The sequence below is a fragment of the Neomonachus schauinslandi genome, chromosome 10, assembly GCF_002201575.2.
Source record: "Neomonachus schauinslandi chromosome 10, ASM220157v2, whole genome shotgun sequence".
Lineage (NCBI taxonomy): Eukaryota > Metazoa > Chordata > Mammalia > Carnivora > Phocidae > Neomonachus > Neomonachus schauinslandi.
Genome location: NC_058412.1, coordinates 117118917 through 117132657, shown reverse-complemented (window position 1 = coordinate 117132657; position 13741 = coordinate 117118917). Strand labels below are relative to the sequence as shown.

At 53.6% G+C, this 13741-nt stretch overlaps 1 protein-coding gene across 1 annotated transcript in view; it reads left to right on the top strand.

Moving 5' to 3' along the window:
• The window catches only part of TGM2 (transglutaminase 2), a 32702-nt gene extending 20395 nt beyond the window's left edge, over nucleotides 1-12307 (top strand). Inside the window, exons 9-13 of the mRNA XM_021689007.1 lie at nucleotides 1692-1934; nucleotides 3506-3778; nucleotides 8461-8621; nucleotides 9673-9809; nucleotides 10500-12307. Coding sequence (XP_021544682.1) covers nucleotides 1692-1934; nucleotides 3506-3778; nucleotides 8461-8621; nucleotides 9673-9809; nucleotides 10500-10650 — 965 coding nt within the window. The 3' untranslated portion in view covers nucleotides 10651-12307. The remainder of the gene's footprint in view (nucleotides 1-1691; nucleotides 1935-3505; nucleotides 3779-8460; nucleotides 8622-9672; nucleotides 9810-10499) is intronic.
• The last annotated feature ends 1434 nt before the right edge of the window (nucleotides 12308-13741 follow it).

Genomic DNA, 13741 nt, shown 5'->3' with positions numbered 1-13741 from the left:
AGCTTCCAGTAATTTCCTATTATATATTTGTTTGTAGGTGTGTGTGTGAGAGACAGAGAGCCAGAGGCAGAGGGAGAAAGAGACAGACAGAGACAGAGAGAAGGAGAGAAAGAGATAGAGAAAAGAGAAAGAGAAAAAGAGACAGAACACCAAGGCAAATTTGGGTGAAACCAAATGGATCCTTTCTCAGAATGATATTTTTATTTGTATTTATTTATCTTTTATTTAAATCCAATCAGCCAACATATAGTACATCATTAGTTTTTGGCGTAGTGTTCAACGATTCATTAGTTGCGTATAACACCCAGTGCTCATCACATCATGTGCCCTCCTTAATGCCCATCACCCAGTTACCCCATCTTCCCAACAGAATAATATTTTTAAATGCATAGAATATATTACCTAGGGTAACAAAGAAAACCAATTGCACTGAAACATGGTTATCAAAATTAAAAAAAATAAATTTATGATATAATAGTATATGGTTTACAGAACAAGATCTAGTGGTAGAGATCGTAAGTTCCATAATGTACTGGTACAGATGCATATAAGCGGTATTTCCAATTATCTATGACAACTATAAAGTGATACATAAATGTCTGTGTTCCTTATGGGTGAGAAGTCATAAGCGCACCTAAGACTATGGTTTATCTGCTTTCGCAATCGAAGGAAGTGTTATCCAAATTCAGTGAAGACAAAGATGTAATTTTTTTCCCATCCAAGTTCACGGACCCCCGAATTCTATTTGCAGTGCTTTGGGGGTCTTTGGTCCCTGCGTTAAGATCTCCAGCTGCACGTGGCCTTTCGTCTAGGCCCTGTCACTTCTCCATATGTCCTTGGCATTTCTCTATACATAGTTTTCCGTGATTTTAATTTTAAATGAATGTTACCGCGTTGCATCAAATGGATATACTGTAGCAAGCTACCCAGCCTCTAGCCCTCCACATTTAACTTTGTGAACCCCAGTGAGAGAAACATCCAGCTCTCATGTTCATTCAGTCATGGCGCACTCCCTGAGTACATTGATGGGCGGGTGTGGCTCTCTGTGCGGGCAGGAAGCAGGACAGATGGACGCCTTCTACCGCATGGCTCCCTCCCTTCCTCAGGATGCCTGAGGATACGCTTCTATTTTATATTTCAGACACTTACATAGCATTTAGTATACCCAAATCCTCATTAGGTGGGTACAAATATCCCCACCACACAAAACAGGCTTAGAGAAGTTAAGTCACTTCCCCAAGGTCACCCAGCTAATAAGAGGCCAGCTGAGATTTGAACCCCAGAAGCTGGGTGGGCTCCAGAGTCTCCATTGTCAATTCTTACTCTCTGCTGCCTTCCTTCCCAGCAATGGAGTCCCTGAGTCAAAGGGCTGGATGGTCTTGAGATTCCCTGCAACAATGTGGTTGAAATGTGGAAGGTGTGGGCACCTGGGTGGCTCAGTTGGTTAAGCGACTGCCTTCGGCTCAGGTCGTGATCCTGGAGTCCCGGGATCGAGTCCCGCATCGGGCTCCCTGCTCAGCAGAGAGTCTGCTTCTCCCTCTGACCCTCCCCCGCCATGCTCTTTCTCTCTCATTCTCTCTCTCTCTCAAATAAATAAATAAAATCTTTAAAAAAAAAAAAAGAAATGTGGAAGGTGTGAGAGGGTGCCACCCTCCCCGCAGTCCAGGCCCATCTCTCTTATCCCCAACCAGGGACATACTGCTGTGGCCCGGTTCCGGTTCGTGCCATCAAGGAGGGCAACCTGAGCACCAAGTACGACGCTCCTTTTGTCTTTGCTGAGGTCAATGCCGACGTGGTGACCTGGATCCTGCAGGACGATGGGTCCATGTGCAAGTCCACCAACAACTCCCAGACCGTGGGGATGAAGATCAGCACAAAGAGCGTGGGCAGTGATGAGCGGGAGGATATCACCCACATCTACAAGTACCCGGAGGGTAGGTGCCCAGCTCCCCAGAGCTTTCGCCAGCCCGTTTTACCAGCCAGTGGGCTCGTGTGTGTGTGTGTGTTTGTGTGCACGCACATGCGTGCATGTGTGTTTTTTTGGCAGCCTGCATACAATAAGGACCTGTAGGTTACTCTCCATTTTACATCTTTTCTTAGAAAAAAGCACACTGGGAGACAGTAGTAGAGGAGTATTCACTTAAGAAAAGAATTCTGTATTCCACAAAAGGATTCCATGGGGTTTTTAAGCCTTGCTTTTTTGGCTGGTTTGACTTAAATACAACTGAAGGGATGCCCATTATGTTGGAGACGCATGCATCTGAACAGAAAGATTAATGATGTCTGTGTTGTTTTGTAACAGTATTTGTCGTAATGGCACCTACAACCGAAGATGGGCTATCCCACCCCCACCCCCCTTTTCTTGTAATTGCAATGTGTTTGGACTAGAACAGCTTGAAAGTCCAGAGGGGCGGGCCCTGGAAAAGAGATTCCAGGAACACTGTAGTGTTTATTTGTGCAGTATTTCACACAGAGCTGGGGAGGTGAGCGTGAAGATGGATGGGGAAGGAGGAGAGAAATGGGGCAAGAGCAACTTAATAAGAGAGCCGCAATCTGATACAAAGACGAAGCCGCTCTCCGCATCTTGTGTTAAATCAAGAGAGGGAAGAAAGGACACAGCTTATTTTTTAAATTGTTTTGGAGCACAACCAGCAGCCAATTCAATACAGTAGATGTTTTCTAAGCATCCGTGAGCCCAGGAGGGCTCACTTAGGTGTCTAAGGAGACATCGCTCCTGCCCTCATCTGACTCCCGCTGACTTAGCGGAGCAGGCCCGGGGTTTGGGGAACAAGCAGCCATACTCTAGCTGGAAGGGAGACAACGGAAGGAAAAGGTGCTTCCCCTGGTCTCTGAAAGGTCTAGAGCTGATGGTTTGTTGGGAGACGTAGATATGCGCCCAGAAACACCGGGGAAGAAACAAAAAAGAGCAGAGGAGAGAGGTAGATGGGACACAGAGGCGGGGAGCTCCACCGGGAGGGGAGGAGGGGGAAAAGATTTCAGGTAGAGGTAATACCTGGGTGAACACTGGGAGGTGAGAAAGTTTGCGTCATCATATTGGTGTTTACTATCCACCAAGCACTGTTAGAGGCTTTGGGTATGACAGAGGTAAGTAAAATACAGTCTTAGTCTTTGAGCTGCTTAAGAGGGTAAGTACATAAACAGAAAACAACTTGGTTAAATAAAAAGTATGATAGGCAATAGGCACAGGTGAAACTCGAGAAGACATGGTGACTCATTTATCCTGGCGCAGGAGTGGTCAGAGAAGGCTTCCTGGAGGAGAGGGTGTCGTTTGGGGCTCATCTTGAGGGGAGGTATAGGAGTTTACTTGTGGAAAGTGAATAAAATATTCTTTCGTCCTCCTGGCACAGCAGTGTAGACAAGGGGATCCTCCAGAGCTGCTCTGAGTCACCGGGACTCTGAAAAGCCAGCTTGCCCTGCCCCAGCCTCGTTGTCCTTTGTCCCTATTTCAAGGGCCATAGTGGAGCTCTCATCCCCATCCTCACAGGGTCCCCAGAGGAGAGAGAAGCCTTCAAAAGGGCCAACCACCTGAACAAGCTGACTGCTAAAGTGGAGACGGAGTTGGCCATGCGGATCCGCGTGGGCCAGAGCATGAACATGGGCAGTGACTTTGACGTCTTCGCCTACATCACCAATAAAACGGTCAAGAGCCACACCTGCCGTCTCCTGCTGCATGCCCGCACCGTCAGCTACAACGGGGTCCTGGGGCCCGAGTGTGGCACCAAGGACCTGCTCGATCTTTCACTGGAGCCCTTGTCCGGTAAGGCCCTGCGTTCCCGGAGCAGTTACTGACCACCAAGCAGTGATGCGCTAGGTAATGCGCTCAGCACCTGGCAGGTGCGGTGGACCTCACAGATGTTTTTGTGGCACGTCCTCTGGGTCAGGTCCTGCCCACGTCCTTTATAACGAGCAACCCATTTAATTCTTACAACAAAAGTGGGAGGTGGATTCTTTTATTGCCCCATTCTCCAGATGAGAAGACTGAGCACAGAGAGGTTAAGGAACTTTCCCAAGGCCTCACAGTTAGGAAGGGACAGGACTGAGACTTGAACCTATACTCTCAGCAACTACACTGCTTTGGTCCATGTCACCTTCATCGGACCTCAGGTTACTTCCCTGGACGCGATACTTACTGCCTGCTCTCAGCTCTTTCCTTCCCTCCGGCTCCCCCCACGGCCCCTGCGAGAACCTCTCCTGTCTCTCGGGAGGTTCTCAGCCTCAAAGAGAAGGGGCTCTAGAACTTTCTGCCACGTGGGAGCTGTTCTGCGTCTGCACTGTCCAGATGCTGGCGGCCAGCTCCATGTGGCCGGTGAGCACTTGAAACGAACTGCGAGAGCAGGGACACAAGCAGGGGGAGTGGGAGAGGGAGAAGCAGGCTCTCCGCCGAGCCGGGAGCCCGATGCGGGGCTCGATCCCAGGACCCTGGGATCAGGACCTGAGCCGAAGGCAGACGCCTAACGACTGAGCCACCCAGGCACCCCGGAACTCAAGTTTTAATTCCACTTCAAGTTAACCAGCCGCATGTGGCCAGAAGCTGCCCTATTGGGCAGTGTAGCTCTGGGAGCAGTGAGAGGAGAATAGCCCGGCCCCCGGGGAGGAAGTGTTTTCCTCCCGGCCTGAACTTCTCCTCCAACCTGGCCTCCCTGTGAGGCAGATCCCCTGCCCTGTTCTGGGGCGAAACAATGTCAGTAGCCGACCCAGTCTGCAGCCCCCGGACAGAGCCTCTGTCGCTCAAGCCTCCTGGTCAGAAACCCGCACGCCTCCTGGGTCTCTTTCCCTGCCTGGCTTGGTCACTGCACCTGATAATCTTCCTAAACACAAGCCTGAGGCCCTGGGAGGGGTTGTGGCCACGCAGGTCACTTAGTGAGGCAGCGTAGAGCCTGGTGTCCTGCCCCCCAGCCACCTGATCCTGGTTTGTGCTTGGGCAGCCTTCAGGCCTGAGGAGGCAAAGGGGTCTTGGTGGTGGGGTCTTCTGATCATCCTCTGAGGGGTAGTGTGAACACTCTTCATCCTGGGGCTTCAGAGAGGAGGGTCCCACTCGCTGGGTCACCTAGGCAAATGGCTGCCTCCCTGAACCTCAGTGTCCCCATGAGGCCCGTGGCAGTCATGATCCTGCAGGGTAGGACTGTCCGGTGGGCTTGGGGGGGGGGGGTGCACAGAGTAGGTGCTCCATACCCGGGAGCCGACATGCTCACATGCGGAGCTGGTGGAGAGGCCCAGGGCGCGGAGGGCTCTGTGTTTATGGAGTCTGTTTGCCCTCGCCTGGCCCCTACTCTTGCCTTCAGACGCATGTTTCCTCCCCTTCATTACCTCTGCCTCTGCCCTTGGCCCCCAACGGTCTGGCGTGAGGGCCACGGCCTTGGAGTTCCTCAGAAGGCCTGTTTCAGGCCTGGAGTCCGTGGTGGCAACAGCGCCACCTCCTGGTTTCTCTGTCTCGGGCCCACCACGGGTGCTCCTGGGGCCGCATACCCAGAGCAGAGGGCCTAGCAGGGTCCCTGAGCAGGGGGAAGTCCTCAGGGGCAAAGCCAGGACAGGACCCCAGCACTTCGGGCTGCTAGAACACGTGTTCTGAGGCCAGCCAGGCCTGGCTTTGCCTCTGGCCTCCCCCACCTTCTAAATGTACAAACCTGGGTGGGATGAACTTGCTCTCGGAGCCTCGAATCACCCCCATCGTTCAATGGGGCAACAGCACACCGTCCTGATGGGCCGCTGGAAGGACTGGAGGAGACCGTGTGCTCAGGAAATATCTGGAAAGTATAAAATGGGGCCTGATCATGGGAAGGCAGAGAAGCCCTGACGGTCTGTCCTGAACACCTGCTGTGCCAGACGGCGGTCTCGGTGCTGGGCCCAGTGGCTCCTGAGCCCCTCCCAACCCCAATGGCATGCGAAGGACCCAGCTGTCACCTCTGCATCCTGGCCCCGGGGGACCTCGGCAGGGGTCCATCCCTACGGGTATGTGCCATGGCCAGCAAACCCAAGTTCTAGTTCCTACCATTCTGTCGATGGGTTGTGGGCCCCTGGGGATTTGTCTTCTCCGTTCCAGGCCTCAGGTTCCCCACTTGTAGGAAGGCTGTTTGATTTTGAAGAGCCCACCAGCCCCTGCGTGTGACTGTGCACCAGCAGGTTCTTCTCATGTTCGGAACCTCTTCAAAGGGAGGAACTGTCTTTCCTGGAATGTGTGGAATTAGGTGAACTCCAGCTCAGGCCAACGATGCCAGAAGAACTTCCTTCCTGTTGAGTCACCCTTTGCCACCCAGTTACCATCTGGGACCTTGGAGCATTGTTCTGCCGAGGCTCAGCCAAGCCTGTCGGTGTTTCCCATCATCCTGGGGATGTGTTCCCGGCAGAGCGGTCCCTCCTGCCTCGGCGACCCGTGAGAGGTGCAGCCTGCAGGGAGAGGGCGGAGGAGGGCAGAGGTCCTGTGTGTTGCCCTCGGGCTGCAAGGTGGGGCTAGTCTAGGATGCTCGGTCAGGCCTCCAGTGCCAAGCTTGGCCTCAGATAGAGGCTTTCACCACCCCGTCCCCACCATGACCCCAGACTTTGGCTGGCTTGCTTGTTATTCTTAGATGATAAGATCTGGGGAATTTCCAGAATGTGCTGATAGACAGGAAACCAGGCCTAGGACAGAGAGCCATCCCCACCCTTGCCTCCTTGCGCTGCTTCTCTCCCTTCCCCTTCCTGCCCCCACCCATCCTCTCTCTCCTCCCCTCACCCCTCCAGGTGGGTCACTGGGAGTGCAGCCACCGTGGCCTCTGTGGCCATGCCCAGGACACTTTCTAGAACAGGGCTAGTCATCTAAGGAACGACTGAGGCTGGCTGTACATGTATGTTTTCCTCTCTCTGCCAAGGCCATGATCCTTGGCCCATGGACCGAGGTTCTCAAAGGTCCGGCCCCACGCTGGCTTCAGCCTTCTGGAAAAGTCAACAGTTGGGGCCACATCCTCTAAGCTCCTGGAGGGCGGTGTTGTCCTTTCCCGTGTAGCTGGCCAGTCTCCACTTGGTTCCACCAGGCCCTGACCAGGGGATTTTCACTCCTTTCTGTCTTTTTTGGCAGAAGGTTGGGGTTTCTTCCCCCACATCGTCTGCTCAGAGGTTGGGGCAGATCCACCCTGGGGATGAACAGCTGGGGCGCGGGGCAGGCCGGGTCTTAGACCTTGACCTGCAGCGAGAAGGTGGCTGTACGTCAGGCCCCCACCGTCTTTCAGACGGACCCCGTGAGGAGCATCTCGGTGGTGCTTGCAGGCTCAGCACCCCTACCCCTCGCCAATCTCCCGCCTCAGCCTGGAGCCCTCGGCAGACAAGAATATCTAGCTGGAACTGAACGAGCGTGGCTTGGCTTGTATTTATTTTTGCCAGTTACCTTCTATTTATAGTAAATGAGACTGGTTTGCCGCAAATAAGGAAAAGCGTCCCCAGGCAAAGAAGGTTAAAAAGTATAAGGCAAGTGGACTGAGAACAAAACAATGAGCAAATAATGAGGTTATCCTCAGATGTGTGCAAATTCCGGCGAGTGGCCGGAGCCTGGTAGGGGAGTGAGGGCAGCCACGTCTCCCACCATGGCCCGGGGTTGGCTGGGCTCCACTGAGCCCCAAGACCGGCCCTCCGGCGCTCCCATTTGAGGGGAGGTCCGAGGAGCCTTCCAGAAGGGGTTTGCCCAAGGCTCTCTGGGACTGAGTGGACGAGCACTTCGCGGCCAAGCCTGCAGATTCTCAGGCCTGTGCTCTTTGCTCTTCGCGGCCAAGCCTGCAGATTCTCAGGCCTGTGCTCTTTGCTCTTCTTTCCTGCCTCCTGCAAGCTGACCCCGAGTGTCCTTGTGCCTCAGTGTTGTCAGAAAAATGGGGCTAGAAACCACACTTTGCTTCTCCGTGGTGGAAGGGGTTGGCTCTTCTCATCCCCTCATCACTGTGTGGCTTTGCTCTAAGTGTCCTCTGAGTCTTAGCTCCTCCCAGCAGGTGCCAGATGTCCCAGGGAACAGAGGAGAAACTGAGAGGAGAGGTCACCTTCCCAGGCTCACACAGCCAGTCAGTGGCCGTGCTGCACCAGGTCTCCCAATCTGAGCACTTACTGGTGGAAGTATTTCTTCATCTGTAAAATGGGTACAATCCCACCAGCTTCATGCAGGGAAATTGAGGTCCTGAGAGGTGGAGTGACTTGCCCAGCATCACCAGCTGGCTAAGGGCAGAGAGGCAAGATCAGAACCCAGGCCTGTTGGAGCTCCAGCACTTCCCCGACCAGCTGTCCTGCCTCCCCTCCCAGCTCCTTCCTGGGGACCCCCGAGCCAGGGCAGATGGGGGGAAAAGGCCTGGGATCTGCTTATTCGTTCACTAGCTATGTGACCTCAAGCACATTCTTTCCCCTCTCTGTGCCTCGTGGAGATGCCATGGGAGAGATGGGGGCCGTAAATCAGCTATCACGAGTGTTCTTCCCTCTCCTTTCCTGCAGAGAAGAGCATTCCCCTTCGAATCCTCTATGAGAAGTACCGTGAGTGTCTGACCGAGTCAAACCTCATCAAGGTGCGGGGCCTCCTCGTGGAGCCAGATACCAACAGCTACCTGTTGGCCGAGAGGGACATCTACCTGGAGAATCCAGAAATCAAGATCCGGGTAAGGGGTGGGCTGGGCAGGGTATGGGGCTGGGGGCGGGGTCCCAGGACAGCTTCCCCCACCCCACATGCACATACCAGCAGCCCTGCCACCTCCAGATCTTTGATGCCCCAGGGTTCTTCAAATTCTAACTTCATCAAAGGAAAGCATCATGAAGCTGAAAGAATTTGGGACTCCTACCTCTAGGAATGAATCCTAGAATCCCAGAGTGGTTGGGGGGGTGGAAATTAGGGATCTCAGAATCATGGACCCTTGAAAGCTAAGGTGAGATCCCCAGGCCCTGGGGCCCTAGTGGGGCAGGGAGAGGCAGAGGGTTTAAGGGCACAGACTCTGCAGTCTGACTCCCTGGGTTTGTGCATGGGTGGCCCTGGGCAGGTCACTCTGCCCCTCTGGACCTCGGTTTATTTGTCTGCAAGGTGGAGTTAATACTAGCACCTAGGTGTGTTGTACGAATTAAATGTGCATCCCAGGAAATGCATTATAAGGGCTCATAAGGGCTGACTATTCTTATCACCATCATCCTCGGCATCATAGTGATTCGCCTGGAGGAGCCACAGCCCCAGAATCCCAAATGCTGCAGTTACAAATAAGTGGTAAAGGGCAGAGGGGGCGGGAGTGAGCACTGCGTGCCACACACTCTGCTAGGAGCTTGCACATATTAGCTCAGTTAATCCTCAGGAGAGCCCTGCAGCAAGGCATTTCTCTCCTAAGAAGAAACCAAGGCTCAGAGGGGGTAGTTACTTTCCCAAGGTCACACAGCGAGGAAGGGGTAGAGATCAGCCTGGCCCCAAAGCCTGTGATCTTTCCATCCAGGCCCTAGAACAAGGGAGGCACTTTCTACATCCCCCGAGTCACGTGGAGCCTCACTGCAGGTCCGTGAACGTCCGTGTGTTCTAGATGAGGAAACAGGCACAGAGGTGGGGAGCGATCGTGCCAGAGCGGGGCCAAATCGCAGCAAATATAGAGATGGCCCCGCCGGGCCCCACCGGGCCCCTGCCTGCCGTTGAGGGTCTCAGGCTCCTCTCCCTCTGACATGTGTCCCGTCTTCCAGATCCTGGGAGAGCCCAAGCAGAACCGCAAGCTGGTGGCTGAGGCGTCCCTGCGGAACCCCCTTCCCATGCCCCTGTTAGGCTGCACCTTCACCATGGAGGGGGCCGGCCTGACGGAGGAGCAGAAGACCGTGGACGTGTGAGTGCCGGTCACTCCAGCTGGGGGGCCTGGGAGCACAGGGCGGGTGCTGGTGGAGGGAGGGGCTGCCTGCAGGCACCAAACCCTGGCCGGTAACTCCCTCCTCTCATCTCCCACACACCCACCTACACACCTGCCTTAATACACCGACGTGACCATTCCCCAGCCCCTTAGGCACAGTCCCCACCTCGCATCCTCCCTGAGCACCCGTAGCACTCTAGCTGCAGTCCGTGCCCGTGTCCTCCCAGGCCTGAACAGTGAACACAGTGAGTCACTAAGCACCCGCCTCTAGGGCCTCGTGCAAACACGAGCATCCACATCTGGAATGTGTGCACGTGCACATGTGTGGGTGTGTCCTCACAGATGCAGATCTACATACACAAGTACAAGCAGAGATCCTTTTACTTTTTTATTGTATTGTAACTTACATACAGTAAATAACACAAGTCCTGTATGTACAGCTCAGTGCATTCTCACACATGGAGTCCCCTGAGTGTACCCACTCTTACCCCAAAGCACAGCGTCCACTTCCATGCACACGTGCACACACGCGGGCCCCTCTGCACGTGGGAGGGCAGATTGCCCAGGCTCTTGGAGAGCGGTGAGTGGGCCCATTTTGTTCTTGTTGCATGAAGTTGAGGCTCTGTGCTAAGTCCCCAGTAGTCACATGTCATCCTGGCCTCTCCACAGCCCGGACCCCGTGGAAGCAGGGGAGGAGGCCAAGGTGAGAGTGAATCTGCTGCCATGCCAGGTGGGCCGCCATAAGCTGGTGGTGAACTTCGAGAGTGACAAGCTGAAGGCCGTGAAAGGCTTCAGGAACATCATCATTGGTCCCGCCTAAGGGCCATGTGCCCAGCCCCGCCTCAGCCAGCTAAGAGCCCCTAACTTGACCCCAATTTTTGTTCCAAGCTAATGCACCAATTGCCCCCTCTTGGGCCCCAGACCTCAGAGCCTGTGGGGGCTCTTTGGAATGGAATGTATTACTGGCTTATCTTGTGCCTCTGAGCTTGGATCCCCATCTCCCTTTAACTGTGAAGAATGTTCTGTGCTTCCCCCTTAGGAGCACTGCCCTTGGCTGACTGGGTCTGAGGTGGGGGAGGAGGCACCCATGCCTCCCTTTACAACCCAAATGCTGTTGGAAACCACTGACCACCCACCATATTGTTTGGTTTACTCCAGAGCCCTTTGGAACCAGCAAAGGGAGACAGTGTGCCCATTGACCAGATCCCAGGCAAGACACAGGCCCCAGGAGCCCTTGGGAGAACCAGAGCAGGTGCAGGTGGAGTCCCAGGAAAGGCCAGAACCGAGGTCCCTTCACATCCCAGCAGCCCTGGCCCAACTTTCCCCACCACCACCATTGTGAGGCACCTACGATGGGCTGGGCACTTCCTGTGCTTGCTAGTGCTCACATGGCTACTGACCCATTTAAGTGACCATGGGAAATCACAGAGTAGGAGCTGCTTTCTCGGTGAAGACACTGGGGCTTGGAGGAGGGAGAGGCAACTCACTCTGCACCAGCAGGCTATTTGCAAGGCTGGGTAGTAGGAAGGCACTGGAACACAACCCAGGACTTCTGACTCCGAGTCCAGCTCCCCATTCATGGCACCAGCCCTGACCTGAGAATATTAAAGAGGCCATTTGGGACCTGAGCAGAAACGATACAGTTGGGGTGAGGTAGGGAGGAGATTGGAGGGGTCAGAGCCCTGGGTTTGAGCCCCAAGTCCGATCAGCCACTGCTTTCCCCTCTCTGGGTCTCAGGTTCCTCATTGGGCAATGGAGTATTGACCTCTCAGCTCTGCTCTTCCAATGCTTAGAAGACCCAGACTTGCAAATGACAGCAAGTCCTCCTCCCTGGCTCCACAGAGCCTGAGGCCACGGGCCTAGATGTTTCTGAGTGTGAAACCCTGACCATTACCAAACCTTCCCACCCCCAGCCCTGTCTGGGTCCCCTGTCTGTGCCCAGGCACCTTCCTTCAGACCAGTTCTGGGGAAGAGAGCTCCAGAGGCCCCTGTCCTCCCCCATGAACCTGCCCACTGCAATGCCTAGACTTCATGAGAGACTTAGCCGCCTGTGTTGGTCACTAACCAACAAAGTTAGCACCTCAGCCGCCCCCTTTTTGCAGGGCTAGGGCCCAGGAACACAGCCCTCGCCCTAAGCTCTGAGAGCCCATGCGCTGTCATCTCTGACTCTATCTCCCACTCTCTCCATGTGACTGGGCTGGAAGAGGGATGAAGGAGAATGCTCTATCCGGGGTGGGGTCACAGCTTCCAGGGCCCCCAAAATCTCAGAGGGGAACTTGGAGAAAGTCATTCTGATGCACGTAGAACTTTCTGATTTGCACAGGGAAGGACCACAAAATAAGCCCACATGCATATGTTCTTACAAAGGTTGCAGTGATTCTCTATGGTTCTGTAAATGTTTTTGGATTCCAAGCAGGAAGTAGATGCTTTTGAGCCACAAAGCATGAGGTCCGAAATAAAAGCGTTTGCTTTGCACATTCAAACAAGGTCTGGTCTGGTCCTTTTTCCGCTTTTGAGGAGGGTGGGTAGGTAGGTGAACTCACCCACATTGGGACCAGCCACCTCCTCCTGCCCAAGAGTCTTTCCCCAGCCTCAGCCCCCCCACCCCCCAGGTCGAAACTTGACTGGCATTCAAGCTTCTACCCAGCCCAGCTCCATCTCTAGCCTCTTCCTCCAACAAATCATGTTTGGACCACAGTAAATTTCCTGACTCCCTCAAATGCCCTGGGCACCTGTCAACCTCTTAGCTTTTGCCTGGGTATTTCCCTAAGCATGGAGTGCTCTTCCTCTTCCTTATCCATCTGGTAAACTCCTACTCATCCTATAATGCTTAACACCAAAGTCACTTCTTCTGTGAAGCCTTCCTAGATTTCTTCTCAGCAACCGCCCCCCCCCCCCCCCCACAGCCCTGGAACATGGACCAACTCAAACATTTATCACCATGAATTTTAGTTCCATGTTGCTGTATCTGTCCCCCTTCCCATCCTATCTGAAGTCTGTCTCTTAAATAGACTCCAATAAATGCTGAATTGATAAACCGATGTGTTTCAGCTCAGCTTCCGTAAGACCAGGGCTGTCCAAGAGAGCGAGCTCGGGAGCCACAAATGCAAAGCTCTAGTAACTTAAATTTTTCTAGTGGCCACGTTAAAAAGAGTAAAAAGAAACAGGTAAAATATGTCTTAATAATGTATTTTATCTAACCTAGTATGTGTGAAATATTATGTCAACATGTAATCAATATAAACAGTGAGATCTTTTACATTCTTTTCATACCAAGTGTGTGAAACGTGGCCTCTGTTTTACATTGACAGTCCGTCTCGATTCGGACCAGTCGCGTTTCAAGTTCTCCACAACCACAGGTGGCTTCTAGACTGGGATTGTAGAAGTAGGGGAACTTGGCCATTCACCTCATTCCCCACTGACCAGCCACCAATAAATGTTTGTTGATTGAATAAACAATGGAGGACAGTCTCTGCCCTGGGGGAACTCCTGTTGAAACACACTACACGCACCTAAGAAAATAAATCAAAATGAAAACATGACATCATCACATTTTCTGGGTACTGAATCCTTCTGTCCCCTGAAAACTACAGCTTGTCCTGGCCTACATGGCCTGAGCAGTTTATCAGTTAGTGACCGGCTGGAAAACAGAAACCTCTGGGCCATTTCAGGCTGAGAGGACGAGGGACATGGGTTCCAAAGGCATCCGACGTGCAGGAAGAGTAGAAGGGAGATGGCAGGTGACAAGGCAGCCACCATCCAGAATGGTGGGGAGCCCCCAGCCGAGCCGGCACTCACCCCCTGCCTGCTGGAGCCAACAGGGCTGCCCAAATGTCTGAGGTCCGCCCAAGTTGGCTGGCCCGGCTGCAGCATGAGCTGGAGGGGGGCAGGCATCTCTCCTCCTCCTGCTT